The sequence below is a fragment of the Epinephelus moara genome, chromosome 19, assembly GCF_006386435.1.
Source record: "Epinephelus moara isolate mb chromosome 19, YSFRI_EMoa_1.0, whole genome shotgun sequence".
Taxonomy (NCBI): Eukaryota; Metazoa; Chordata; class Actinopteri; order Perciformes; family Serranidae; genus Epinephelus; species Epinephelus moara.
Genome location: NC_065524.1, coordinates 24,773,810 through 24,801,789, shown reverse-complemented (window position 1 = coordinate 24,801,789; position 27,980 = coordinate 24,773,810). Strand labels below are relative to the sequence as shown.

Below are 27,980 nucleotides of genomic sequence, written 5' to 3'. Positions count from 1 at the left end.
TCAACTAACAGCGGAAGTATCAACGTTTAACCTCCGAAGTAAAAGCGTTTAACGGGTGTGTTGCGTTGTTAAAACATTACGAAACCGGGCTAGCTAAACTTACTTGCACTTGATAACGGTACTCGGTGGAAATTTTGTTTTTACTTAGCTTAACATAGCTTGACAAAATAACAAAACGCTGTTAGCACGAGCATGTTAGCATGTTAGCAAAGCTAGCAAGATTCATCCGTTAGCACTCTCACAAAATAGCACAAAAGGCAGCTAATGTCAGTTGTTTGCCTGTTTGTTGCAAGTGAGTGTCATTTTCTTATTGCTAATTTCACTGACTAGAAAGTGTGTTGCGCGGCTGTTTGTCAGTAACGTTAACGTTTTTACTTTTAATGATTTTAACGGAAGTCCAACTGGCGTTAGCTAGCTTGACGCTGGTCCGCTAACTTCTGTGTGGTCAGCCAACCGAAGCATGGGGTCCTTTGACTCAACGTTTTTTGCTCGCTAGCGTTATATGATAAAAATACCGTACCGATGGTGTTGATACAAGCGATATCTGCGGTTTCATTTAATTTAATTGTTTTTCAAAACGGAAATACTAGCCTGTGCGTAACAGCGAACTCTTCTTCTCTGTATCCCTCATCTCCTCGGCCAGCCAGCGTCCTGTGAACACCGCTAGCTATGATGTGATTATGAATAACAGCCGTCGAGGGAAGTTATAATTGGCATTATCATAGCTGAATGGCTACAATAGCAGCTTGTCTGCCTTCGTTTGACGCCTGCATGCTGTTATTTCGATAGCCATTTGAGCTCCGCGTCGTCGGGAGGAACCGTTCTTGGCGGAAATAACCGAAGAGACCGCATCCACAGCACTGTAGTTCACGTCCTGAAAGATGTCTTTCTTCAATTTTCGGAAGATATTCAAGTTGGGGCCTGACAAGAAGAAGAAGCAGTATGAACATGTACACAGAGACGTCAACCCAGAGGAAATATGGGACATCATTGGAGAGCTGGGAGATGGAGCGTTTGGAAAAGTGTACAAGGTAATGTGTTACATCCGCCTTGGGGTTTTCTAACCCATTTCTTGAGACACTAGCTTCCGTTGTGTTTCATGTTATTGCAGTCAGGTCATGCGATATAACGTTAAAATGACAGCTGCTCAGGCCTCCTCCTCTAGGCCACTAAACCACTAGTCATTCATATTTTTGTGTCAACTGCATGCTGTGACAGCTCTCTCATATTGTAACTATCACCTGCCCGCCACAGTGTTCCTGTTGAGGTAAAGAAACGTGGCCTATGGCTTTGTTTAGTGATACCTTGAGCTCATCTCCTAATGTATCAGTGGCATTTTTCCATTTTAGATGATTAAGGTGGGCCCTGTTACACTGTCATGTTGTAAATATGACTTTGCTGTGTCATTGAGTTGCACTTGGCCTCAGTCAAACTGTTGAAGGTGTGGTTCACAACCACAGAATAAACATGGCCTCCCAAATGCCAAACTGTATTGTCTAAGGTTGATCTGAGAGATCAGAGGACATACAGATAAAGATCCCGAGAGCAGGTGCCCTTACAAGTCAAATGTGTAAGTAGTTTGTGTTTGCCATACGCTGTGACAGGTGCACAGGTGTGTATGTAAATGTTGTCTAGTGGTTAACAGTTTGTCACATCAGGCTGATGGTCTGTTTGTTTCACCAACACATACTGTGTATTATGCATGAGGTGGACATAATACCTGCAACACAAGCGCAGTATCATGCCATTTAATCAAATGGCCCCAAAACAATTTATGTGGAGCTTGTAATGTTCAGTTTTGGTTAGCTGATAGAGAGCGTGGGGGTTGTTTCCTTCTGCGGTCTGTAGTTTGCAGCCCTGGATTATATTGCACAGTAGTCATGGTTTTGTGTCCACCACCTGTAATCTCTGCTCAGTGACGTACCTCTCCATGTTATCTGAACGTGAATTTGTATTGGGTTGAGAACACCCTTCGGAAAGGTCAACAACATGAGGCAAAATCAGTTCTTTTCATTACCTCTGTGTCTTTGAATGGAGGTTAAAATGAGGTTGCCAGGGGCAAACTCTTTTAAACAGCCTTTAAGAAAGGACTGAGATGTATTATACAAATCAAACACAGACAATTATCCGATTAGAAATGTAGATAGTTTGGTGGAAATTAGTTTCACATGAAGCTCCACATCTTCATCAGCTGGAGACTCTTTTATTTCAGTAACCCCAGCTTTCTCTCCCTATTTCTCTGTGACTTATGGTGTCCCTTCTTGGAACTCCTGAGATCAGATAAAGCAGCTAATGGCCCAGAAAATCTTCATTTGCAAGTCTTATTAGCCGTTTAACTAACTGTGATGAAAGCCTGTAGACTTCTTGTGGCTTCCCAGACTTAAGTTGTAGACAAATATACACTTCACAACCTATTGACTCGCTGTTCCCACACATAGAGAGAGGACTCGTCATCAATAGGTCGCATTACTATCAACACAGACTACGTATTTCACCAGTTATTTCACAGGCTTTTGATGGCTGCCTCATTTGGGCGGGGTGACAGATATTGCAAGCAAAGTGTCAAATCAGCTGTTTTAGTGTGTGAGTGGAAGAGAGAAGAGTCCTGAACTCACATCAGCACATAAACATGGGCTGTATTGTGCCTTTAATTAGTGAAGAGATGTGCCATTTGTTTGGACAAACTGCTTACATAATTCTGTTTGCACAGCCTGTCAGTTAACTTAGTTAGAGTGGCATATGTGTCTTTTAATATGTGATATAAAAATCCAGTCCTCCTGCCAAAGAGTGTGCACATTCAATACAGCTAGAGGGGGGTGAGATTTATTACAGTTTACTTGCACTCAGGCAGGTTGAAACATTTGCTAGCCTTAAAAGATTATTTTAACAATGTGTATGGTTGTTTTATTTGTTGTTATGACACCCACAAAACCCTTTCATTGAATCCCTAAATACCAGACAAGTGCAGAGTTTGTCTAAGTGCCATGTACATAATGACTGAAGGCCACAGGCTCCACTTGAATGACTCAATGGCAGACAAATTAGAGCTGCCCTCTCCATCATGAAGCTCATATTGTGCATGTGTATTAGTGATGGCCTGTGTTAGACAGGCGTCGGCCCGCACAAAGGGAAAGAGACAGGGAGTGTGTCAGGTCAGAGCTGTGTAAATATAGTTTGTGACACACTCTGCAGCGGTTGGTCCTAACACTCCCTCCCTTTTCTTTTTTCCTTAACTCCCTGAGATTGTGTCTGTATCCATAAACATTAAGCCCAAAGCTGACCTTAAAATAACTTCTCGGCTACCTGTTTGATGGGATGTGTGGTGGTAGTTTTTCGTAGTAGTCTCTTCAGTAAAGCCTAATAGGGAGTGAAGATTTTGGAAGCCATTTCCCTACTTAATTATAGATTTATTTGGTAATACTCACATCTAAATTACTGCAACTGTTTTTTCACATGTGACCTTCGAGTAGGTGTATCAAAGTGAGAGGAAAGAACGATGTAGCGGAGAAAAGAAGAGGAGGAAGTGAGCAAACTCAGCTTTTGTTAGAGTAGGTCAGAAGGTGATGGGGTGTATTGTAAATATTTTGACTTCAAATGGTTGCTGTGGGTGTTTCTACAGTAATTTTCCTTTTCACTGTGCAGCAACGAGTTGTCATAAAGTCTCTATGAAATGTATTTATAGAGATGTGATCCTCTAGGTGCTACTAAAGCCATAAAGTGCTGCGGTGTTTATTGCTTTGGCTCCAAAATGGCTTTTGTCTTAAATGAAGTTGTTAACGTTGATGGATGTTCTTCCACAATAGCCACTCTACGGCACTATAACAGCAAAGGAAGTCAAACTGATTGCTCTGTAGTCCAGCCAGCAATATCAGAAATGTATTGAATAGTATGCTCAATTGATTAAAGCCTCTGTCGTCAATGTTGTTCCCAGGCTCAGAACAAGCAGAATGGGACCCTCGCTGCTGCCAAGGTTATTGACACAAAGACAGAGGATGAATTGGAGGATTACATGGTAGAGATTGACATCCTGGCCTCCTGCAACCACCATCACATCGTCAAACTGCTGGATGCCTTCTATTTTGAAGGCAAACTTTGGGTAAGTAAGCAAGCAAGCGCCTGACTTTCTTTTTTTTCTGTGTGTTGCTGTTGATTTGAAGCCAAGGAGACACAGAGGCAGTGAACCAGTCACGCATGGAGACACACAAATTCATCACAAGCCACTATTTGTTATGCTGTTTCTCACAGGACTCTTATATCATCCGATTAAGGGATAATAGCAGTGCATTTTTTGCTGTCGCCTACAACAAGAGTTTAACCTGGATCATGTGGCACAGTCAGAGGCTAGTACGAGGCTAAGACTGCATGTTCAGCTGCAGGAACGCCTGACCTCCCAGAGGTCATGGGTCATAGTCTTACAGCTGAAGTCAAAGGCATACTCTCCATTTTAAGAGTGAAATTCTCTAAACCTATTCTCAGGAGAGCCCTGCATCTACTTTGGATCTGCAACAATTTATCGATTAGTTGTGTTAGTTATTAGTCTTATTTGACTGTTCATTAAATAGTTTGAGTAAGTATTTAAGAGCAAAAACTCAAAGTTATCTGATTTCAGCTTCTTAAATGTGATTATTTTCCAATTTCTTCACTCCTCCATGACAGTAAACTGAATATATTGGGGTTGTGGACAAAACAAGACATTTGAGGATGTCTTTGAAACAGTGAACACTGTTTTTCACTATTTCATGGCATTTTACAAACCAAACCACTAATTGATTAGTTGAGAAAATAATCAGCAGTGAAGATAATTGTTAGTTGCCGCCCTCGTCTGTTTCCATACCAAGCTATTTTACTGTGAGCAGAGTGTTGAGCTACATTTTAAATACATGGTCAGTAGATCTCATTCTGTGTGCAGTTAAGAGGCCCCAGAGCAATTAGGTCCTGGCAGGTGGTGTCATGTGACCGTCCCTTGTGGACTGGCCACATCTATGGGAAGATAATGGAGTGGTTTTGGTGGCTGGAGAAAGTGCCTGAATAATTCAGAGCTGCATGCAGGTCGTCCCTCCGGCCCCCGTCTTTAAGCAGCATGATGAATGTGTAACCGCTTCTGGCTGTGCACGTGTTGCGTTAATGTGTAATAATTTTTCTGCACAAGATTATGGAAGGAATCAGGAAAATGTGTGGCTAAAAAAGAGGATTTTTTTTGCATGTATGCATGATGTTCAATTTAACCTGGTATTAAGATGAGCACCTGTTAGAGTCGTATGAATGTAAATCACAAGAGAGATTCCCATGGCTCGATAAATTGTTATGCAGAACAGGAACAACCGCTTTCTCCCTTTTGTTTGAGTCCCTGAATAGAAGGTGGTGCTGAGTTGTAGCCTTGATTGATTTTTGTCTGTCATCTGATACCATGAGCTGCCAACTAACTGGCAAGTGCCAATATATACAGTATGAAGTGGTGGTGGGGTACATTACATCTGCCATTACAACTGAGGTCATGAGCTGGTCAGTTTTACATCTCTATAACAGTATTACGAAATATTGGTATGTTCCTCTAATGCACAGCGGCTTCTCAGAGTTTACCGGTGAATCCATAATTCTTTTATTATTAGACAGCAGGTGAAGTAAATTTAAGTTTTTACGGTTTTTACATCTTCCCTAAAATAAATACTATGGTTTGGATATGTTGAAAAATTGTGTACAGCAGGAATTAAACTGTGTACTTCAGAAATGAAATTCTGTGTGCCGCACAGTGACTTGAAAGGGAGGAGTATTAGCTCAAGGCTTTACAATGTTTACCCAAATGAGGAAATAATTTTCATCAGAATGTATGATGAAACATCCTGGATGTGAGTCATACATATGTAGACACACACTCAAAGGATTTGCACTCTAAAGAATAAGAATTTATTTGGTACATATTGTTCAAACAGGAGGACCTGCACACCTTTTGCATAAAAATCGTGCTGTGCTTCATGAAGAATCCATAGAGAGAGGATCCCTGTCTCTGTCTCCAGCTTGCCACTAGAACCTCTACTGATGTTTCGATCCAGCACGGATTGAAACATAAAGATTGTCCTGAAATGGCAGAGAAAAGATGTGTCAATAGAGGATGCTCTGTGTCTGATCGATTGGCTTCTTGGAATGTCTCCACAGTGTAATCAATAACATGGAAAAGGGGTTCTGATGTCTTTCCTATAACGGTCATGATGCTCACCTACCTTGGATAACACAAGTTCCTCCCTAAAGCAAATTCTGTGCTATGAGCGGAGTTAAAGAGAACTTATTATGCTTATTTTCAGGTTCATACTTGTATTTTGGGTTTCTACTAGAACATGCTACAGTGTTCCAAAAATACTTTCCTCATACGGCCTGTGCTGGAACACCTGTATTCACCCTCTGTCTGAGACACAGTTTTTGCGGCTGTCTCTTTAAGTCCCCCTCCTGAAAAAGCCTAGTCTGCTCTGATCGGTCAGCATTTCCAGGTCTTCGATATCTCACTGTCGTAGCACTGTCATTGCAGCAGAGGAATGACTGTAACAGAGAAAAGTGACACTTTCTACATTGAAAAAAAATCACCAGTAAAAGCTTATAAACACAACTGGACATGTTCCAGCAGGAATGTGATCAGAAATTGGGGAGAAATTAATAGCAACTGAAATTACACGTCTCCCTGACATTAGCATGTAGTTACGTGTAGCAATGTACTTGCAGCCGGGAAATGACTGTACCAGATAATAGCAGCAATTTCTGTCATGAAAAACCACCAGTAAAAGCTTATAAACACGCTGATATGTCCTAGCAGCAGCATGATTCAAAATTGGGGAGAAATTAACAACATCAGCAACCATGTTTAGATGTTTCCATGACGTTAGGTTGTTGCTACATGTATGTTAGCAGTGTACTTGCAACTGAGGGAATGACTGTACCACAGAAAAGCAGCAATTTCTGTTGTGAAAAATCACCAATAAAAGCTTCTTAATACAACTGCAACCAAGTTTAGATGTTTTCTAATCGTTAGCATGTTAATTCATGTAGCAGGAGGCAGGAGCAGATGACCATATTAAGAAATACGCCACACAGTGACATCATACTGTAGCCAGAGTAGAAAAAACAGTAGTCAGAACCATCTGAAGCCTGAGGATTTTGCTCACAGGGATTACTTCTGCATACATTAACCTCATTATTTGAAACTTTGGCCACATTTAATACGAACGTACTTTACTCTAACACCATATATAAGACACAAAATACGGAAAGCATAAAAGATCCCCTCTAGATTGGGGCTTTGTTGCATTACAGTACACATTACTTATTGTTCCACTTTGTTTTACCTTTTCAGATTCTGATTGAGTTCTGTGCGGGTGGTGCAGTGGATGCCATCATGCTGGGTAAGTCCCTCATTCATTGCAGGAAACAGAAAAACACTATAAAGTTCTGGAGCTTTTTTTTTTTTGCTCCATCCTCAAGTGCCAGCTCTTTTTATTTCATCCAAAATCCTCCTCTGTGGGATTTTTTTCCCTCTCCCCAGTTGGAGAGGCCATCCAACTGTGTAATTATTGTGGCTCAGATTTCAAGGAGTGGTTAGTCCACTTCTAATGCCTGCAGTTTCTCTCTCTTATTTTGAAGCTTGAAGAAACACCTCACCACTTTCTCTTACACGTGAATAATGAACAGGATACCAATTAATTCCCTTCTCTGTTGGTTGTTGATGTGTTTTGTTCTGTGGTCTGACTCACCTAGGACAAATTCCTTCCCCCAGATTTGTCCAGTCATACATGCCGGCTGGTGTCAGGGTGGAGTTTTGCCCTCCCGTTGCTATTGGATACCATCAGGCCATCACAATTGATGTTAAATATCCAAATGGCTCAGTCTGTGTTGTGAATTTGTGAATTAATTAATTATCACTTGTGTATTAATTGTATGCATGTTTATCCACAGAGCTGGAGAGGCCCCTGACAGAGCCCCAGATCCGTGTGGTGTGTAGGCAGACCTTGGAGGCCTTGTCTTACCTCCATGAGAGCAAAATCATCCACAGAGACTTGAAAGCCGGGAACATTCTCCTCTCCTTGGATGGAGAAGTGAAGCTGGGTAAAATCATCTTTTGCTGCTGCGTTTGTCATCGTAACAATTCTCTAAATGTGAAGGATTATTCACTCATGTCCCAGCTAATGATGAAACAGTTACCAGTTTCATGATAAACTGTAATAAAACTGTCAAGAGTTAGTATTACCATTTCAAAGTTCAGAGTTGTAGTCAACACCAGCTAAACTGAGACCAAGTCAGGACCAGGACATGACAAATACTGCATTACTGAGTTACAATGAGATAGGCATTCCTCATGTTGACCTGAAAAACCCACATCCCCATAAAAACACCCACAGAAAACAAATTATTCCCCTTCATTCACCTCTTTTGTTGCCATATACTGCATATATGTTTGTATGTATAACTGCACTATGAAAAAAGTCTTGATAGAGTAATCAAAGGCATTGCAGAGGCGAAATTATGTGTGGGAATTTTCCTTTGTTTTCTCAAACACTAAGGAGCTGAAAACAACTTAACTGTCTTTATTCAACACTTCTTTTTTGCACAGGCAATTTAGTGATGTACCTAACCGCACATGTACCTAACCGCACATGTAGTCTTGACTGGTTTTGAAGTTCTCTATCTGAGGCCAAGACCAAGTAACTGAGTCAGGGAGAGGACCTTTAAAAAGCGGTCTCAATACCAAGACTGATCTTGAATACTGTAACACTGGCTACTGGCCCCTTATCGTCATCTATATGACACAGACACTCAAGCAAGCATTTCAAAAACAGGCAATCTTTAAGGTCAATGCACATTTGATATGGTTTTCTTATGTTACATAAGCTATGTTATAATTGTAATGTCTATGCAAACAAAAAGTGCATAGTGCTGCTAATTTTATTTGTGTGATTTCAATGATGTAATGATTTCAGTGTATGTTTCAGTACTTTTTGGACATTTTCAACACATTTAATAATACTGTGATAATACTGATAGCTATGGAAATTTGGCCACTATAATCGCGGACTGAAATTGTCATACTGTTTCATCTCTGTCTCCAGCTACGCATATGCTAAGGTACTCGCTTCGGAGTACTACACAGAACAATAGCTGATTCATTGTTGATTTGTCTCTCAGATGTCCTTGGTGGCCACCCTGAACCTTCCTACAGGGCCAACACTTAAAGGCTTAAAAGGCTAATTAGCAAAGTCAATTGTGAATCACTTTGCCATCATCACTGTGGCAACCAGCTGAGCTATGTGACTTTGGGGGATAGTGGTGCACAGGACTGAGTCATTCATGCGGAGTCGAGTTTTTTTTTTTTTTGTTTTTTTTTGAAAAAGTTACAAAACAAAGTGACGTGTTTTCTGCAGCCCCAAAGGAAAGAACTGTAATTTTTATACACCACTTATGTACTGGAGTTGGTGATACATTGAATCGGTTACGTAACATTCCAGCAAGTATTCATATTGCTGCTGTAGCATCCATAGCTGCTGGCTCCCTGATGATTCATGTTCTGTAGGCAGAGGGTCATGGCAGAGCCTGGCAAACAATAATTATCAAGCTGCCACCAGGGACTTAATGATAGATCTCTCTTTCCCTCTAATGTGTGCGTACTGTAAGTGAGGGGAGAAGAGGAGAGCAGGCTGAAATAGTTTCACAGGTAACACTAGAACAGCTGGGAGGGATGATAAGAAGGAGAGGCTGAGGCTTTTCTGTCCACTTTTCTGTGCTCATATTTGAAAGGTAGAAGATAGAATCCAGGCATAACTGCGTAGCTTTAGTAGAAATGTGATTATATGGATTCACAGTTTAACACAGAAAGTGTCATTATACAGTTTGATTCACTGATGAAAAGAATCATAATTGATTTCTGCTTTCAGCTGACTTTGGGGTGTCTGCTAAAAATACCAAGACGTTACAAAGAAGAGATTCTTTCATCGGCACTCCGTATTGGTGAGTCATGCAGCCCGCATAAAAAGAGGGCATTCACCCCGTCATCATCTGATAATTGTCCAAGCGTGTCTCACAGATTATTCTATGCAGTGGCACAAAAGCTGTCATGGAATGTGGAAACAGAAAAAAGCCTCATTCAGCAATTTAGATGCACAGTGTTGAATGACCTCGGCTTTAAAGACTGAATAAGCTTCATATCTTTCAAATTCCAGACTGAAATGCACACATTCTATTTAATTGTCTTTTTACCCTTATAGAGCAAAGTAAATTGACCTTTTAGGGATCAGAAAGATAACACGCCTGAATGCACACTTTCACTCGCAGTCCAAACTTAGCTTAATGCCAATTACATACCCACTGACTTCTAATTTTTGCAGGATGGCCCCAGAGGTGGTAATGTGTGAAACTTCTAAGGACCGTCCATACGACTACAAGGCCGACATCTGGTCCCTCGGGGTTACCCTGATAGAGCTGGCGCAGATTGAGCCACCCAACCACGAGATGAATCCCATGAGAGTGCTGCTGAAAATAGCCAAGTCCGAGCCGCCCACACTTATGCATCCCTCTCGCTGGTAAGATGAAGTGCTGGTGATAACAAGAGAGGTGGCACTGGAATATTTCCGGATTGGAGATAAGGATATGTTGACTGTGTAATGTGTGAAAGCTTGGTGAATCGTTAATGTCTAACTGAATAGCCACAGGGGGGAGAGTGGTTTTAATTCTATTTTACAAAGCAGGACGCAACACCAGACAACAAACTGATTCTGTTTCATTTGTTCTTAAAAAGGTCACCAGAATTTAACGACTTCCTGCGGAAAGCACTTGATAAGAATGTAGACAATAGGTGGGGCACACTGCAGCTCCTACAGGTGAGCTGCTCTACTACATTCACTTCCTACTGTTACCTAAACCATTTATGCAGCCTACAGTTTTGCCCAAAGAATTCATACATGTTTTAATAAGAAATCTGAACATGTCATTTGATTCAGCCTGACTGTTTGTGAAGGATAACTATATCTATTTCTTGTGTCCATCTATGTAGCATCCGTTTGTCACCAGTGTAACTGATAGCAGACCTCTCAGAGAGCTTATAGCCGAGGCCAAAGCTGAAGTCACTGAGGAGATCGAGGACAGCAAAGAGGAGGATGAGGAGGAGGAGCCTGACACACCTCTGGTATGTAGTTCTATTAGTGTATGTACACGGATCAGCCGCAACATTAAAACCAATAACGTGAAGTGAATATCATTGACCATCTCATTACAATGGTACTTATCAATGGCAACACCCTCCATGAATCTGACTTAGTTCTGGGGTACCAGCACGTCCCACAGATGCTTGATCAGATTGGGATCTGGGTAATTTGGAGGCCAGGTGGAAGCCTTGAGCTGAAGCACATACCACGGGTCATTCCGGAGCAGTTTTTGCCATGTGACATGATGCATTGTCCCGTTAAGGGTGCAGCTGCCATGAGGGGATGTACTTGGTCTGTAACAGTGTTTGGGTGGGTGGAGCACGCCAAATGGCATCCACGTGAATTCATGAACCCAAGGTTTCCCAGTAGGAAATTTTGTTTTAACGATATTATCAATGTCCTTTATTTCACCTGTCAGTGGTTTTAATGTTATTGCCGGTCAGTGTGTAATCACAATCATAATAATACTCAACAAGATATATTCTAAATTGTGTATGAGTTGTTTATATCTTCATTAAAGACATATTGTTGTTTTCATATCTCTCTCACTGTTGGCTCAGGCGGCTCCTGGGCACAAGCGAGCACCATCAGATGCCAGTGTTGCCAGCTCAGAGGACGACAAAGTCCCACCAACTCCGTCCACGCTGGAATCTGTCACAGAGAAGACGGAGGCTGAGCCTGCTGAGGACCGGACCAGTGACAAGCTCTCTGACGAAGGACTTGGAACAAGTGAGGTCGACAAGACTGAGGAGGAGAAACTCAATGAGGTGTCTGATGCCAGTAATGAAGACCTGGCTTCTGGGCTCTTGGAGCCCACCAAGGACTTAAACTCACAAGAACCTACAGAGCCTACTAAACCAGAAGATGGTCCAGCTGAAGAGATTCCTGCTGAGCCCGTAGTATCACAACCAGAAGAGCCAGTAGAAGCAGCGGATATACCAGAAGTTGAAACAGATGGTCAAGAAGCAGAGGAGGAACAAAAGGAGCCACAAGAAGAGAAAACAGAGAATGAACCTGCCCGGGTAATAGAAGAAGAACAAGAGCCTGAGAAGGTGAAAGATGAAGAAGAAAAAGAAGCTGATACAGAATCTAGAGAATCACAAGAGCAACCTGAAGATACACCAGAAGAACCAGAATCTGTATCAGAAGAAGCGACACAGACAGAAGAAGAAAGCAAAGAGCCAGATGAAGAGACACCTCAACATAAATTGACAGAGGACATAGTAGAAGACACAGCTAATGGCACAGACGTTATTATAAACACAGAGAATATAGGATCAAATGTAGTGGACACAAGCATAAATGGAGAAACAGATACAAAGTCGAGTGTGGACGAGACGTCCACTGAGGTTGAGAAGGAGGCCGTAGAGAGTCAGCCGGAGGAAAAGCCTAAGGATGAGGCCCCAGAGGAGGCAAAGCAGCCTGAACAAAAGAATGAGACCAGAGAGGAGGTTGATCTGGAGGAACAGGCCCCAACTGAATCCACAAATGGAGTTAGTGATGAAGCCAAAGAGACCACTGACGATTCAGAACAAGTGGTCGTATGTGAAGATGTCCCTGTGAAGGAAGATGAGGAGAAAGCCACCCGTGCAGATGAAAGCACGTCCCAAGATACTGTGTCGGTCCTGGAGAGTGAAACAGACTCAGAGAGCAAGATCGAGCATGGAAGCCCTGCTGTGATCAAGCCGGATCTGGAGAAGGACTCTGACTCTGGAAGCAGCTCGGCTGCTGATAGCAACAGCCTTGACCTCAATCTGTCCATATCCAGCTTCCTGTCCAAGAGTAAAGAAGGGGGCTCTGTGTCTATGCAGGTAATATAATCTAAAGTCTACAAACCTCTAATATTAAATCATCAACACTGTTTTGATAATTCAAGCCCCTCAAAACCTCCCTGTTTCATTTGTAGGAGTCAAAACGTCAGAAGAAGACTCTGAAGAAAACACGGAAGTTCATGGTGGATGGTGTGGAAGTAAGCGTGACGACATCAAAGATCGTGACAGATAACGACACCAAGAGCGAAGAGATGAGATTCCTGAGGTACGTCTGTATTCAACCTGCTTCACCATACTGTTGGTCTAAATATGTGACACGGCCTATTTAACATGCCTGCCTTAAATAGTTCTGGTTCATTTCACAACTCCCACAGCTTTTTACAAATGCCAGATGGGTTATCTCCTGTGATGAATGCTGCATTATGTTACTGTCATGCTGCCTTTTAAAGACATGAGGCGTGCTGCTCCGAATGTTTACACAAGAGCTGTCTGACTATTTGCCGTTGAGTTTATGACCTCATGTCAGTAATGCACAGAGTTAACATGAGTCAATTTAACAACTACTGATTCAGGCATGAGGAGACCAGTACCATTAAAGATGCTGTTAAATATTAATGCGAGAGTAATATTGTAATCTTAAATTACATATATGAAAAAAGTAGAATGAAACTAACCATAAAATCCAATCTCAGGAATGAAAAACATTTTATTTGTGAATAAAATCTCATATCCTTTAGGGTGAAAAATATAAGAAAAATATGTGATATGCAGCAACATTGTTGAATATTGCAACAACAATATTACTTGTGATAAACAGATATTGACATGTACTCAGTTCTTCCGCACTGTATTGCTTGAATTTTAAAAAATGCTTGTTAACTTACAAAATTAAAGGAAATTATATCCAACAATCTTTATTTGAAAAATTGAACTGAACACAACAGGCACCACTTAAAAAAGAATAATTTAGGGGCGGTACATGCTGCGTCTTTAACTGCCTGGAAAACGTGAGGTCGGACGCTGGGCACTACTTTTGTGCCTTTTTTGTGCGAGCTTTGAGTGCGGCGGCAGGTTGCGTCTGAGGTTGCTAAGCAACCTTAACAGTCACCATATCATAGTCTATTTACCTCAAATCCTGAGTGCAGAGCTGATCTTCCTCCAGGCACTGTTTATGTGTGTGGGCAGGTATATCGTCCGTGGGACAGACGTAAAGCTCTGACAGCTCTTCACCAAAATCAACTTTTCCATTATTTACCACAGACTGAATATTTACGGAAGAAGGGAAAGATGTCTGTCGGCTGTGATTGGTTGTTCCTTGTCACATGACATGCGTTGCGCGCTGCTGCGTTCCAAAAGTTGAACTCTGTTTAGTTCAGAGCGCAGCCGTTGCGCCCTAAAAAATAGGCGCTTGGGAACACGCGGCAAGTGTACGGCCCCTTACATTTTATAGTGCTGTTTTCTACGACACCTTTTTTCAACTAATGGCAGCCATACACCAAAAAACTTTCAAGTGATTCCACCGTCGCAGACAAATATCCAATGTCAGATTAAAATCATGAGTTTCACCTCAGTTGCAGCGCTCTCCTGTGATCTCAATCATTTGGTGTAAGGTGATCATAAAACTCAGTCCGAGCTGTCATAAGTCAGTCTTCGTCTTGTCTTGACATTCTGGAGAAATCAAGACTGTGTGATGTTATCAGAAGTTTTTGGTCTTGGCTCATGCGAATAGTTAAGTTCAATGAAGTAAACATCGCCAACAACCAATAGCTGCGCTCTCTGTGTATTAAACAACAGCAGGAAACAACAAACCGGGTAGAAAGTAAACATGGAGGGGACCCTGGGGAGGCACAACAATGTGAACAAGTCTCGGGTCTGTTGTATTGTTGAAAAGGAGGCGAAGCTTTCGGCGCTTATTTTAGTGACCAATCTTAATTTTTGAAACAGTTCCCAGTTTCTCCTGAAATAGTGCAGCTAACAAACAGAGGCTGGTAGCATGTTGAGGCAACAAACTCCAAAATGTAAAGTTTGCAAGCAAATACAGTTTATTTATGGACTATACTGTTGCTGAATTGACAAGAATATTGTCACCATATGACACGTTTTATCTGTTTTGAAAGTTATGTGTTTTTGCAGACACTTAATTAATTGTTAATATGTTGTATTTCTTAAAGGGAGTTTGGTGTGAAATTTTCCACCAGTAGCGTGATGAGAAATAATCTTAAAAGGAATCTAGTTTTCCAAATGGTGACCCTGCAAGATCTCCAGTCTGCAAAATCTTATTGACTTATAGTCTGTCTTTAGATGTGAAAGGCTGTTATACTTTAGTCTTTTAAAAGTATTTTTTAAAGTCCTCTAGTGTATGGCAGGCATAACTTTAAAGAGTATTTTGCTGTGTTTGTCACACAGATTGAAATTTATAGATTGAAAATAAAAACAATATATTGTGCAGCCCTAATATCATCAATGACAAGCTATTAAATTTGAATGACTAAATGTGGTGACCTATTACACTGTCTGTGTGGTTTCCTCAGGCGGCAGGAGTTGAGAGAGCTGCGCCTCCTGCAGAAAGAGGAGCAGAGGGCCCAGCAGCAGCTGAGCAACAAGCTGCAGCAGCAGAGAGAGCAGATCTACCGGCGCTTTGAACAGGAAACTACTGTGAGTCAGTTTGTTCATACCGCAGTGGTGTGATGTTTTTTTTTTTTATTTTGCCAACTCCTAGGAAACGAGCTGCTTCGCCTCAAAGAAGATCTCAATCTGAAGGAGGGGCTTACATGCAGGCGATAGCCAGACATCACTAAGCATTTCCTCAATTAGCATTTCTCCTGTGATCAGTGATGGGCACAATCTTAGAAACTTTAATTTGATTTTGTCACACTGTCTTGTAGCCAGGTTGAAATGACACCACAAAGATGTCCTTTGCAGTCAATTCCACCTCCCTCATTAGCAGTAATTCGATCTGTAATCTTAGGATGTTAGAGCACATATAAACACTTACTGCCATCATGTAACACTTACTGCCATGTCTGGTGTTTCTGTCCATGCAGGCTAAAAAGCGTCAGTATGACCAAGAAGTGGAGAACCTTGAGAAGAAGCAGAAGCAGACCATTGAGCGACTGGAACAGGATCACACCAGCCGGCTCCGAGACGAAGCCAAACGCATCAAAGCGGATCAAGACAAGGAGCTCTCCAAGTTCCAAAACATGCTGAAGAACCGAAAGAAAGAGGTACAGTGGTGCATGGCTGTGTCTACGGGCTGATTAGCTCCTAACTGGGAGGTCGCAAGCGTTTGCATGTCATAGATTCGACCCCTTTAATGGTGCATGTGTTTAACAACTTAGCCGGTGGCGTACTTGGCTGTGTCATATTAATCCTATGGGAGTGGTGTGCCTTGCTGTTGTAGTACTGTATGTGTGCAAATGATAGCAACAGACAGACTCTGCTGTATTTCTCCTAGATGCTGCTAGCTCCATGTTGTTCTATCCATTATTCATCTGCCCCGAGGCTCCTGGTTGCCTCCTAAACAGTGCTACTGAGTCTATTTGTTATTTTTAGGGAGCTGTTTATTAAAAGTTCAGTCTTAGGCTAAGCATAAAACCTTATCATGGTGGTGCTGGGTTTGTTATAAATAAATGTTAGGTTTTTAGTAGTCTTTTCTGCCTCTTTCTCTGCTTTGCAGCCTTAAATGCTTTGGAAGATGTTTTTTGGGTGTGCTTGCAGTCTTTGTGTTGTGCTTTATGCAGCTTTTTCATGGCAACAGTGCCGATTGGCATCCATTGAGTATTTATGATGCCTGGTGGTGGTCGTGCTGCTCCGCAATTTGCTTTCTGGGCCACTTAGAGTATATTTATATTGTGCCTAAAAATATTATTGCAGGTTGGCTTAAAGTGGTCGCTTCAGCCCTCAGCTGTGTACTTTGTTGTGGTTGTTTAGCTGCAAAAATATAAGCAATTGATAAAATGTGACGTTTTCTTGTACTTTTTGTAATTGGTAATGTTGTATTCATTATTCAAAATGTACTGTTGTTGTGTTTTTAACTAACCATGTCTCTTGTATGAGTGTGTGAGGTGGCTTTGGTCATGGGATGGCCGACTTTTGAAGATTTTCCTGGTGGTGTTGGGCTCATTTGGGGATACAATAATAGCCTTGCATCAGAGTAACTGATATGGAATCATCTTAAAGGTGCATATTCAATACTTTCTTTGTCATATGCATCAAAATTCAGATTCAGAATGCTTTATTGATCCCTGGGAGGGCGTTGGAGTTGCTCTTATTTTGTTTCTAGACAAATTATTAAACAAAATAGAAATAAAAGATATACGAGAAAAAATGTGCATATAGTGCTAAAATCTGTGGCATAATATATACATATAAATGTAAGAAAAATGTAAGGGAAACAAGAAGAAGAGATATGTACAAATATGTGCATTGTTCTACAAGTGTGATAACTATACATGCAAGAGCAGAATAGGTAAGAATGGAATGAAATAACAGTGTATTGCACATGTGAGTTATCATTGCACAATATTGTAGAGGGCCTCAAGTCAGTACTGCATATTGTACAGTTTGGCAGTTAAAACAGAGTATTGCAAAATGTCACCAGTTCATTTCCATACAATGAAAAACTTCCCCTGCTGCTCTCCTATCAACATGTTCAGAGTTTACACAGTATACAGTCACTATCACACAGAGTTACACAGTGTTAAAGTATAAACATCACATACAAAAGAAAGACGTAGACTTGAATAAATAGAGCAGAAAACACGTTAGCAGCTGAAAAAGAAGCAGTGGACTGAGACATAAACCCTGTGGCCCACCTGTGCTCAGTGAGAGTCATTTCCCACTCTCACTGTTTGTGGCCTTGTGCTCCCACACACAGATTACATCACACAGACCGAGCTGGTTGAGTTAAGCCACCAGATTCTCTGGTACAGTCATGTTACATGCTGAGTCTATGAACAGCAATCTGTCTTAGAACATCTTGAGGGTAAAAATACCTTCAGCAGAGCGCAGGACAAAAGAAACTGCATCAGCCACACATCTATTCAGTCGATGAGCACACGGAAGAGGTTAAAGGGCATCAGGTGAAGTATCACATATGAAGGTTTTCAAGAGAAACTGTGATATTTTTCAGCCTGGACCATATAATCCCGTGTTTTTGGGTTTATTGAGCCTGCAGCTGCAACATGGGCTGCAATATAATGCTCATACTGCACCTCAACTCAACATACGTCCACTAAAAGTGCTTGGTTTTGCCACTGACAGGCTCAGAATGTAATTATAATTGTCTGACAACATGAATGTAAGAATCCCTACAGAGAGAGACAAAATGTTTTTTTGTTTTTTTTACCTTTGGCTCGATCTGGTCTGTTCCTTACTGTCTTCCCGCAACAACTCAACTCCCAAGACCTCAGAAAGAGACGTCTCCTTGAGCAAGACTTGGTTGGACACAATCGTTTTTATTTTTTATTTCTCTCTAGGGATCCTTTCCATAATGTTGTTAGACACTAGCAGTGGCAAAACCAAGCAGTTTTCCTGGACGCACATTGACAGTGCTCTATTGCCCCCAAGGATTACACCGCAGCCCTGTTCATAGCTGCTGGCTGCAGCTCTCTTGCTCAATACTGAACCAATTTCAAAAACTGTTGTCACCATAAATCACTTAGACATGACCAAAACATAGAGTTTTCCATTTAACCAGTTTTTCATTATCATCAAAGTCAGAGCAGTGAGCCTGTAGCCTTTAAGAAACAAATAGCTCCACAACAATGTTTGGTTTCTTAGGTGCAGGTATCAGCGTTCGGTAGAACCCAACTAGACGTGAATTATTTTGTTTGGTGTGATACATCGCTGCAGTCTAATCTGAATTCACTTATAAATAAATTGAGAGCTTTTGAGCAGTCCACATGTCGGGGCTGTTAACATTCAGAGGTCGTAGTCTCCAGATGATTCCAACTCAGTTACTCTCTTTTAATTTCTGGAGGCAGATTAATCATCTTGATGGCTGTGGGACTTAATTGAATGCAAAGTAATACAGGGGGAGCTTTATTTTGAGACTAACCTCCTCTGCCATGTACCAGTCAAATCTTTCTTTCCACAAACTCGTGACTCTTACTCGTGCAGTTTAAACTTACAGCTCTGACGTGCTACTAATCAAAAAAGACTGACTGCCTAGTTCAAAGCAACACCAGACGCAGGTCATGGGAATCAAAGCATGCTGACTTTAAATCAGTTGGTGGCTGGGTGCCGAATCTCTCCTTTCAAAGTGGGCCGTGCATGTCTTGTACTGTTGTTGGCCAGCTTTGTTAGATTTTCAGAGTACACAGCATCAACCAGTTTCTGCACACACTGTAGGCCAAACAGGAAGTTGGACAGTCACCCAAACATATGAGAAAAGAGCTCATGAAACGCATAAAGGAGGACCTATCGCTCCTTAAGACCGCAGAGGTAAACCATCACCTGCTGTCTCTTACTCTGTGAAGGAGTAAGATTTCTCTCTCTTTCTTTTCTTCCCTCTCTCCCTTTAACCTGATTCATAAATGTAAAGTATTCACATGCACACAGAGAATTGCTGTGTCTGTAATCGCTCTGTATCGTGGGACTGTAGAAATATAAATCTGTCAACCGTCAAATGTTTAACCATCCCATTTAAAGTGAGCAGTACTGTCTTCTGATTATATTGGATTCACAAAATCGTTACATAAATGAGATTAAATGCCTGAATCTGTTAAAGTTATATAGATTCTCATGTTCTGAGCAAGTGGCAACCTCCAGGGCCAAAATATCAAGCTGATGTGGAAGTGCCAAAAATTGCAGTTCCTCAAATGGTGCTTCAGTTTGCCGCCAAAGCCGAGTCGATCCCCATAGATACTCATGTCAAAATTCCCAAAGTTACAGCAGAAATAAACACGTCTACAGCCAAAAATAAATGGTTTTGGCCTCTAGCACTAATTTTAACAGTCATGACAACTGTACAGGGGTGAATTTTTATACAACTCTCCTGTTTAAGTCAGTCTATGAGTCAGATCCTCCCCTTACTTCACCACAGCTCCACCCTCCATGGTCACCTTGTGTCACTTCTGGCTCCCAGAAGGTGGCGATGGCCAAAATGCCAAACTCAAGGCTTTAAAACAGGAGTCCACAAACCAATGGGTGACATAACGGTGGCTACATCCTTAATTTTTATACAGTACAGAGTTCTGACTTTCTTAAATGTAAATATTTGCTGTTTTTCTTCATCTACTTTGATGGTAAAATACATACCTTTGGGTTTTAAACTGTTCAGAAATCACAGTGGGCATTTTTTATTACTTGCCAACATTTTGTAGACCAAATAAATTGTTGATAATGAAAATAATTGTTGGTTGCAGCCCCAACAAAATGATATATACTATGATAGACTTCTTTAAAAAATGCCCACAATGGAACAAAAAATATTCTGTCTTAAATTAATAATAATGCTATTTGTCAAATTCATATCTGTCTTTGTTTATTGTGTGCTTTGTCTCTTTTTTGGTAAATAAATTACACTAACAATACAAATGTGGGCAGGTAAACAGAGAGACAGAGCAAGATTGGAAAGAAACGTCAGGTTCAGGTTCGAGCAGAGAATCAAAGCTTCAATCCATAGCATGTGTGCTAGCACTACTAAACATCCCTCAGTGCATCCTTCTCCTTATGTCACGACACACATCAGTGGTGATGCAGAATGATTATAATCATCATGATTAGTAAGTATCTGCTCTGAATACTTACCACAGTGTCCTTTAATGGTTCATCATGTAGTGAATTAATGAACGCGGGAGCGATTACAGACACAGCTTTTGTCTCCACAGTAGACATCTGTACTGAAAACCTTTTTCAAACTTTGTTTTCCTGTGCATCTTTTATAAATTAGACATGAGTCATGTCTTGTTTTCTTTGAAAGGTAACTCGTAGATTATTAACACTGCGTGAGCCGGTAGCATGGAAAGTAACAAAACTGCTTTTTTTCTCCACCATGCTGGATTAAACTCAAGTGCCGCTTTTCAAGCATGAGAGGACGAGAAGAGTATTAATAACTAATTAAATGACTTCCTCCTAACATTTATCCAGAACTGTGCTGTGCGCCTTAAACTCACCCATATTCCCAAAGTGGAAAATCTCTTACATAATTCAGGAAGAATCAGAGTGTGTGCTGGTGTGTGTGTGTTTGTGTGAGAGAAAAAGATCCTCAGCCTGCTGTGTGTGCTGTCTGTCCCTGATCATCAGGACGAGTGCGCTGTGTGCTCTCCTCCGCAGGCAGTGGCCCAGGTTATGATACAGTCTTTTCAGTTGTCCTCATGCGCACTCTTCAACGCTCAGATGCAGGATGTAAGTCCCCCCCCCCCCCATCCGCCCTGTTTCTCTCCGTCTTCTGGCCCATACTTAGATGTGCGACAAGGATAGTCTGTGATGGTTTAGTTTTACTTTACGACACATGTAAGCATGGGCGGTGTTTTTTTTAATTTATTTTGGTTTTGTTTTTTTGAGTGTTGTCATCGCTGTGTTTGTGCAGTGGTTCTCTCTTCCTCTCCTGCTCCGTATTTCTCCTTCACCACTCCACAAATGTTCAACATCCAGTCTGTGTATTTTCTATGGTATTTATATTGTATTACACCACTACATTGAGTCTGGGAGTAAACAGTGCTGTGTCCCAGAGGTGGTGTTGTTGTTGATCCCCTTCTGTCTGGATCCATGTTTGTCTCTGTCAGACGAGGGCCAAATATAGACCGACTGCCTTACAGGATGGATGTAAAAGTCACTTATATTGTGCATTATTCTATAGTACTTTTACCATTTTAATTTGGATTCAGCAGTGTGACAACAATGTTACCTGTTGTAGGTTTTCAACAGTGAATTCTGTGTCGTTATATGATCAATTATGCCTAATTGTAGCGAGGTAATAATCGTATATCTAACCTACAATTAGCCACCAGCTAGGCAGACAAAATGTCAATTTTAAATTATGAGTTTAGGCACAAAAGATAATTAAATAATAGATAATTCTGGCTCATTGTGTAATGAGTCATGCATAATGTAGGCCGAGCTCTGGACGGTGTGAACGTCAATGTCGATGTTGTCTCACATTAAACTGTGAATCTTTACTGAACTGTTAACTTTTCTCTCTTTCTCTCTTCACCTCCATTGTGGATCGTTGCCATCCATGATCTCTGAGTGTCTCCTCTACTGATTGCAGTTGATGATGTGACATCTTAGTGCTCTGTGTTGTTGAACTTGAACTGGATGACTTGACTAGATTGTAGCGTTTAATTTACTGCAGTTTTGATGCATTGTCTTGTGCCCTTTCTCTCTTGCTGTCTGCTGTCCCTCTGTGTGATCCCCTTGGCCTCCTCTCACTGCTGCTCTTTATCTCTGGCTCCTCAGGAGCAGGAGTTCCTACAGAAGCAGCAGCAAGAGCTGGACGGAGCTCTGAAGAAAATCATCCAGCAGCATAAAGTGGAGATTGCCACTATTGAGAGAGACTGCCTGAACCACAAGCAGCAGCTGATGAGAGGTAGGAGATGGGATTACATTAAATCATCAGACCTCTGTACATTACGGCTCTACCATAGCTGTTTAGATTTCTGAATGTTCATTACCTACATTCAAAGTAGATCATATCATACAACATATAGATATGACCTCAAATATTTTGCTGACCCTGATATTGCCTATTCTGTTTACATGCATGTACATATACATAAGAATGTCAGCAATATTTTAGCCAGCATGATGCCAGAATCAGGCGGCACGGTGGTACAGTGGTTAGCATTGTCACCTCACAACAAGAGGGTTCCTGGTTTGAACCCGGACGTGGTTTGAAGCCTGGGGTTGGGGAGCCCCTGGCCTACTTGCACAAGTCTACTTGTCTACTTGTCTATTAATCACAAGAGACAAACTGAAACTTGAGTAATTTTGGGCTTCTCGTATAAAGATACTATAAATTTATATATACTTTTATATTATGTGTTAATTACTTTTTCATATTCCAATTTCAATGTCTGAATATTCTTCAATAAATTAAAGGTTCTTTGCTCTTTGAACGGGTGTACTTGCATTGTTATGCTACTATATTATCATTTTATCAGTGGCATAAAATGGCCTCAAAATGACAATATTATTGTTTATCACATTATTTCTGTGACAAAATATCGTCCAACAAAAGTAGTTATCAAGACAGGCTTACTTCTGCTTCTGATTTCCTCACAACACATCTGGAGGCACCACATCAGCAGACCTTTGGTATCAATCCACACTTAAACTATGTTGCCATTAAATTTGACGACCATGATGTGACAGATTGACTCTCGAGCAAACAACTGAGCTCTAACATGCTGTGCAGCTTTCAAGTTTCATAACGGACAGACATGACATCAACAACAGCCCTAAAGGTAAAAAAAAAAGTAGACATTTTTTCAGTCTCAAAGGATTTTATGCCAGTGACACAACAGTGTGTAATACTGACTGTGACACGCAGACATGTTTTAACTTGTCCAACTTGCTGAGAGTTTTCTGTCTGTAATGTTTCCGTCACTTCCCTCATCACCAGCTAACATGCATGTACATGTCTGCTAACTAAGGTGACGTCATGATTTTGTGTGTGCACATGTGTGTTTTGCAGCCCGAGAGGCAGCCATGTGGGAGCTGGAGGAGCGCCACCTGCAGGAGAAGCACCAGCAGCTGAAGCAGCAGCTAAAGGACCAGTACTTCCTGCAGAGACACCAGCTACTGAAGAGGCACGAGAAAGTAAGAGCTTGGAGAGAAACTCTACCACTCATAAAAATGTTTTGTTTTAAATACCGCTGCTGAACTCAAAACTGTGCGCATGCGTGTGTTTTTACAGGAAATGGAGCAGATGCAGCGCTACAACCAGCGGCTGATAGAGGAGATGAAGAACAAACAGACTCAAGAGAGGGTTCGTCTGCCTAAGATTCAGCGCAGCGAGGCCAAAACACGCATGGCCATGTACAAGAAGAGCCTCCGCATCACCGCCACCGCAGCCGTCACACCTGAGCAGGAGAGGGAGCGGATAAAACAGGTAACACACACAGTAGATTCATGCTGCTGCTGTTGTTTTACAATGTAAGCAGAAGTGACTGAACATGCATAGTCTTTTTTTAGCAGCACTATGTCACACTGGCATAGAGTCACTTCAAGGATCTGCCCAGTGCAAGCACTCTTAATTATCTCAGCCTGTCTGGACCTCAGACCAGCAACTTTCCAGTCACCATTACACAACCCGAACTGCCTCCTCAAAGTGCTGTTTCAGTTTAGTTTTGTTGTGATGAGACCAGTGAAAGAACTCTTTAACGTCTTAAACATTCTCAGCAGCAAGAAGTGGATAGTGCAAAAAGTTAGCCATTAAAGAAAAGTTTGATTTTGTCTTTGCAATCAATGTATGTATCTGAAACTGACCACTCCATGGCCGAGTTCCTTACAATCACCACTCTCTGGCTGTATGTGCTCACACTGCCTGTAGCACGAGCAGACCGCCAACCTGTCTGCGATTAAAGACAAATCCTGTCATAGCTTTGCTTGGGTTTGAGTTGCCGTCACAGTTCTGTTGTACTTTGTCTGCGTGGTCCAGTTTGCTGTACAGGAAGACAAGAGGCAGAAGAACGAGAGGCTCCATCAACACCAGAAACACGAGAACCAGATGAGAGATCTGCAGCTGCAGTGTGACTCAAACATCAGGGAGCTGCAGCAGCTACAGGTCAGCACACACACAGTTTTTTATGTCTTTCAGGCCAGATTTTAATCACCGAGCTGAGCTTCGTCATCCATGAGCTCAACATACTTGCCAACCTTTAGACCTCAAAAATAGGAGGGATTTTGAAACCAAAGCGGTGGAGCTTGTTTCCTTCATTCTGGTGACTTTTAAAGAATGAAAATAACAAAACACTGCAACAGTATTTTTATGTTAAATGCTTTCAAGTTTACTTTTAATTCTCAGGAAAGAATACAGAATAATTCACCCCTCCTCTATGAATCTTAGCCTGGTAAGACCATCCTGATCACGTGAGCTCAACATGTTTTTGCTCCCTCCATCAGTCTGGACTCGCTGCCACCCTAAACACTGTCAGTGGGCGCGAACACTCACCCTGACAGACAAACTCCTGCAGCCAATCAGTAGAACAAAACACCAGGGAACATCCTCTGCACCCTCTTGTTCTTGTGTTACTGTTGTCATTGACTCTAGTTCTGCAATAACTTAACTTATTGTTGTGTTAACTCTACGGGGCTGCGGGAGCCACCATTACTGTTCTGCAATGTGCAGCCTGCATTTTGCATCATCAGCTACAACATAGTCCCTGATTGGCCTTGCTTGGATTTTAGTTCTGGAAAGTGTTTGTGGCAGTAGCTGGGCCAGACTGTTACAGAGAGCAAAACAGAATTTTGAGCTCACATCATCAGGATGGTCTTACCAGGCTATGAATCTCCGGCATTCATTCATTGATTCATTAACTGCACCAAGCGTCCAACGGAAAAATCTGTGCAGCAGTTTTTACAAAAGGGCATGTCCCTTTCATTTAAAACTTTCTGGAAGAAATGGGGATTCTTTCTCTTCTTTCCAGGACATGAGATTTGCTTGAGTGTTTCATTCTTTCAGAACTCTCCATTTCCTCAAGTACGAGGTACTAGAAGCTCTTTTTCAGGTCACATGCCAGGAAACAACATTTAATGTAGCTGTATTGTTTTCTGGGTGAAAATAGAATGAGGTAGTGATAACCAAAAGGGAAAAACAGATGGGAAAATTTGTCATAAATCAGGAGACATACAGGGGAATAGTGACCCTGGGAGGAAACCAGGATAGGGTGGTGCCTCCCAGGAAAATCCAAGAGGCTTGGCAAGTATGGAGCACAAGCTTTAATACCCCGATCATAACAGGAAATGATTTTCATCTCAGATAACTGTGCTGTAAAAAAAACTGTAAATTGAATTAATAAAAGCAGAGAGACATTAGAATATTCCAGTGCAGATAAATTAAGCAGAGTACAGGAGGTGTTATTCATTAATAATAGAGCACATTAATCCTGACGCCACGTTAACACACCTTGTTCTCTCAGAATGAGAAATGCCACCTTCTGATTGAACATGAGACCCAAAAGCTGAAGGAGCTGGACGAAGAGCACAGCCAGGAGATAAAGGAGTGGAGAGAGAAGCTGAGACCCAGGAAGAAGGTATATTTGATATCCATTTGCTCACACAGATTTCCTCTACAGTCAGGAGGATGAATGTCTTTGTTTTTTTGGTGATATAACCCTCAGTGTTTGACTCAGATGTTTGTATCTGCTGCCCCCTGCAGGCGCTAGAGGAGGAGTTCACACGGAAGCTGCAGGAGCAGGAGGTCTTCTTCAAGATGAGCGGCGAATCTGAATGCCTTAACCCCACCACCCAGAGTCGAGTATCCAAATTCTACCCCATCCCAAACCTGCACAACTCTGGTTTATAGCCTCGTGTCTGTCCGTGCTACAAAACAGACTCAAACTCGGCTGCGCTCACAGACTCTTCTTGGTGGAGCGACATCATTTCTCCAACCGCTACTGATAAAAATATTAAAAAATCACCGCTTTGATTCCACCTATAGTGAGCATGACGTGCCTACACACCGCTCCCTCACTTGATCAAATTTTTTGTCAGCTTGTTGGGTAATCCAACAATAATAAATATGCACTTTTTTGAGCATGTTCAAATTTTAAAAGCCTGCAGTCGGTAGCGAAGGCCAATCATGCTTATCAGATTAGTGTAAGCACAGCCTGCTACAGTACGAATGATCTCCAGTGCCTCATTTTCTTTCTGCATTTAGGCCCCTACCCTGTGTTTTACAGTAAATACAGCGAATGTCTTGCACTTAAGTACCTGGTTATCATTTCCACCTGCAATCACAAGATGTTGGGAGATTATTTTAAATCATTTCACATAAACTGGCGACTAAGACGACTCTGAGATTTCGAGTTGCTGCATGGACGGTAGAGCTGGGTCAAGGGAGATACGTGCTGATGTAGTTGTAAGACTTTGTCTCGGCTGTGTGGTCTAACGTCAGCCGTGTTGGGATCATAAAATTAAACGGAATGTACTGTGTTGTAAATGATGCGCTGAGTGAAATGTTACATGTGTGTACCTACGTATGAAGTTTAATCAGATACTGTCTGTGCTTGCCATGAGGATTTTAAAACCTTGGGAACAAGAATATATCTTACTGCTTTGGCACATAATTTCATTTCAGTGCTTTACTCCCGCTTAGTTAAACACAGAGGTGACCTGTTGCTTCCCGGAGAATGGTTAAATATGTTCTTTTTTAATATATATAGACATATATATAGAAATAAATCACCTTGAAATGAAAACTAAAGGAATGTAAAGCTGTTGATTTGCACTGTTTTGCCACATGAGCTAAAGAAAAAAATATGCAGTAGTCTTTTTTGACAGCGAGTCACCTTCGTCTCACCCAAGCCTATTCAAACTCCAAACTGACTGAATTGAACTTTTATTTTTACTTATAATTTTACTTTTTTTCAAATATGCCCTTTAGTATTTTAAGACCACATCTAGTTTTCTAAACATGTATTCCTGATATATCGATGCTGTAATCGCTCTTTTCTGTGAGCTGTCGGCTCTTGTTGAAACCAGTGTTGTGTGAAAGGTGGAAGTATCTGTCTGAGGAGACGTCCTTCGCTGTATTTTAGGAACAAAAGTATTGAGAGATTTCCTGGTTAGTTTATTTTGCATATCATCGGTGCATGTTTTAATTTCCGTATGCTGACATTAACATCGACTCCTGTTCTGTCATGAATGCTGGGTTTTTATCGGGGTCATTGGAGACTGCGTCCTGTGCGCACACGCCCCATAGATTTCAAATATTTTTTTTATTTTGTTAAGTTACAGCATTTCGATAAGTTGTACCACGATGAATATTATTTTGATGTCAGATCAAATGTATTTAAAGTGTCTTTATAAATTGACCTTTTTTGTTGTTGTAAATAAAATATTGACTGTTAATTTGACATTTTAA

General features: G+C 41.4%; 1 protein-coding gene across 4 annotated transcripts; it reads left to right on the top strand.

The window, feature by feature from the left end:
* Positions 1–97: 97 nt before the first annotated feature.
* On the top strand, positions 98–27,967 carry slka (STE20-like kinase a). 4 transcript variants are annotated; one of them, XM_050070401.1, is made up of 20 exons: positions 98–1,031; positions 3,932–4,096; positions 7,340–7,388; positions 7,939–8,088; positions 9,912–9,984; positions 10,362–10,556; positions 10,772–10,853; positions 11,027–11,158; positions 11,738–12,988; positions 13,084–13,214; positions 15,481–15,604; positions 15,994–16,173; positions 19,301–19,393; positions 21,227–21,298; positions 22,352–22,481; positions 23,589–23,713; positions 23,811–24,005; positions 24,555–24,680; positions 26,035–26,148; positions 26,274–27,967. In XM_050070401.1, exons 1-20 carry the CDS (start codon positions 882–884, stop codon positions 26,418–26,420), a joined length of 3,684 nt encoding a protein of 1,227 aa, XP_049926358.1. In that variant the 5' UTR covers positions 98–881; the 3' UTR covers positions 26,421–27,967. The 4 variants fall into 4 exon arrangements, with proteins under 4 accessions (XP_049926358.1, XP_049926357.1, XP_049926359.1 ...); XM_050070400.1 differs by having other exon boundaries at positions 21,197–21,298; XM_050070402.1 differs by lacking the exon at positions 21,227–21,298 and having other exon boundaries at positions 99–1,031.
* The last annotated feature ends 13 nt before the right edge of the window (positions 27,968–27,980 follow it).

Coding starts and splice junctions, on each gene's coding strand:
- slka (XM_050070400.1), top strand. CDS start 882: ATGTCTTTCTTCAATTTTCGGAAGATATTCAAGTTGGGGCCTGACAAG. Junction 13,215..15,480: donor GAAGAGATGAGATTCCTGAG/GTACGTCTGTAT, acceptor TGGTTTCCTCAG/GCGGCAGGAGTTGAGAGAGC. Junction 22,482..23,588: donor CAAGCAGCAGCTGATGAGAG/GTAGGAGATGGG, acceptor TGTGTTTTGCAG/CCCGAGAGGCAGCCATGTGG.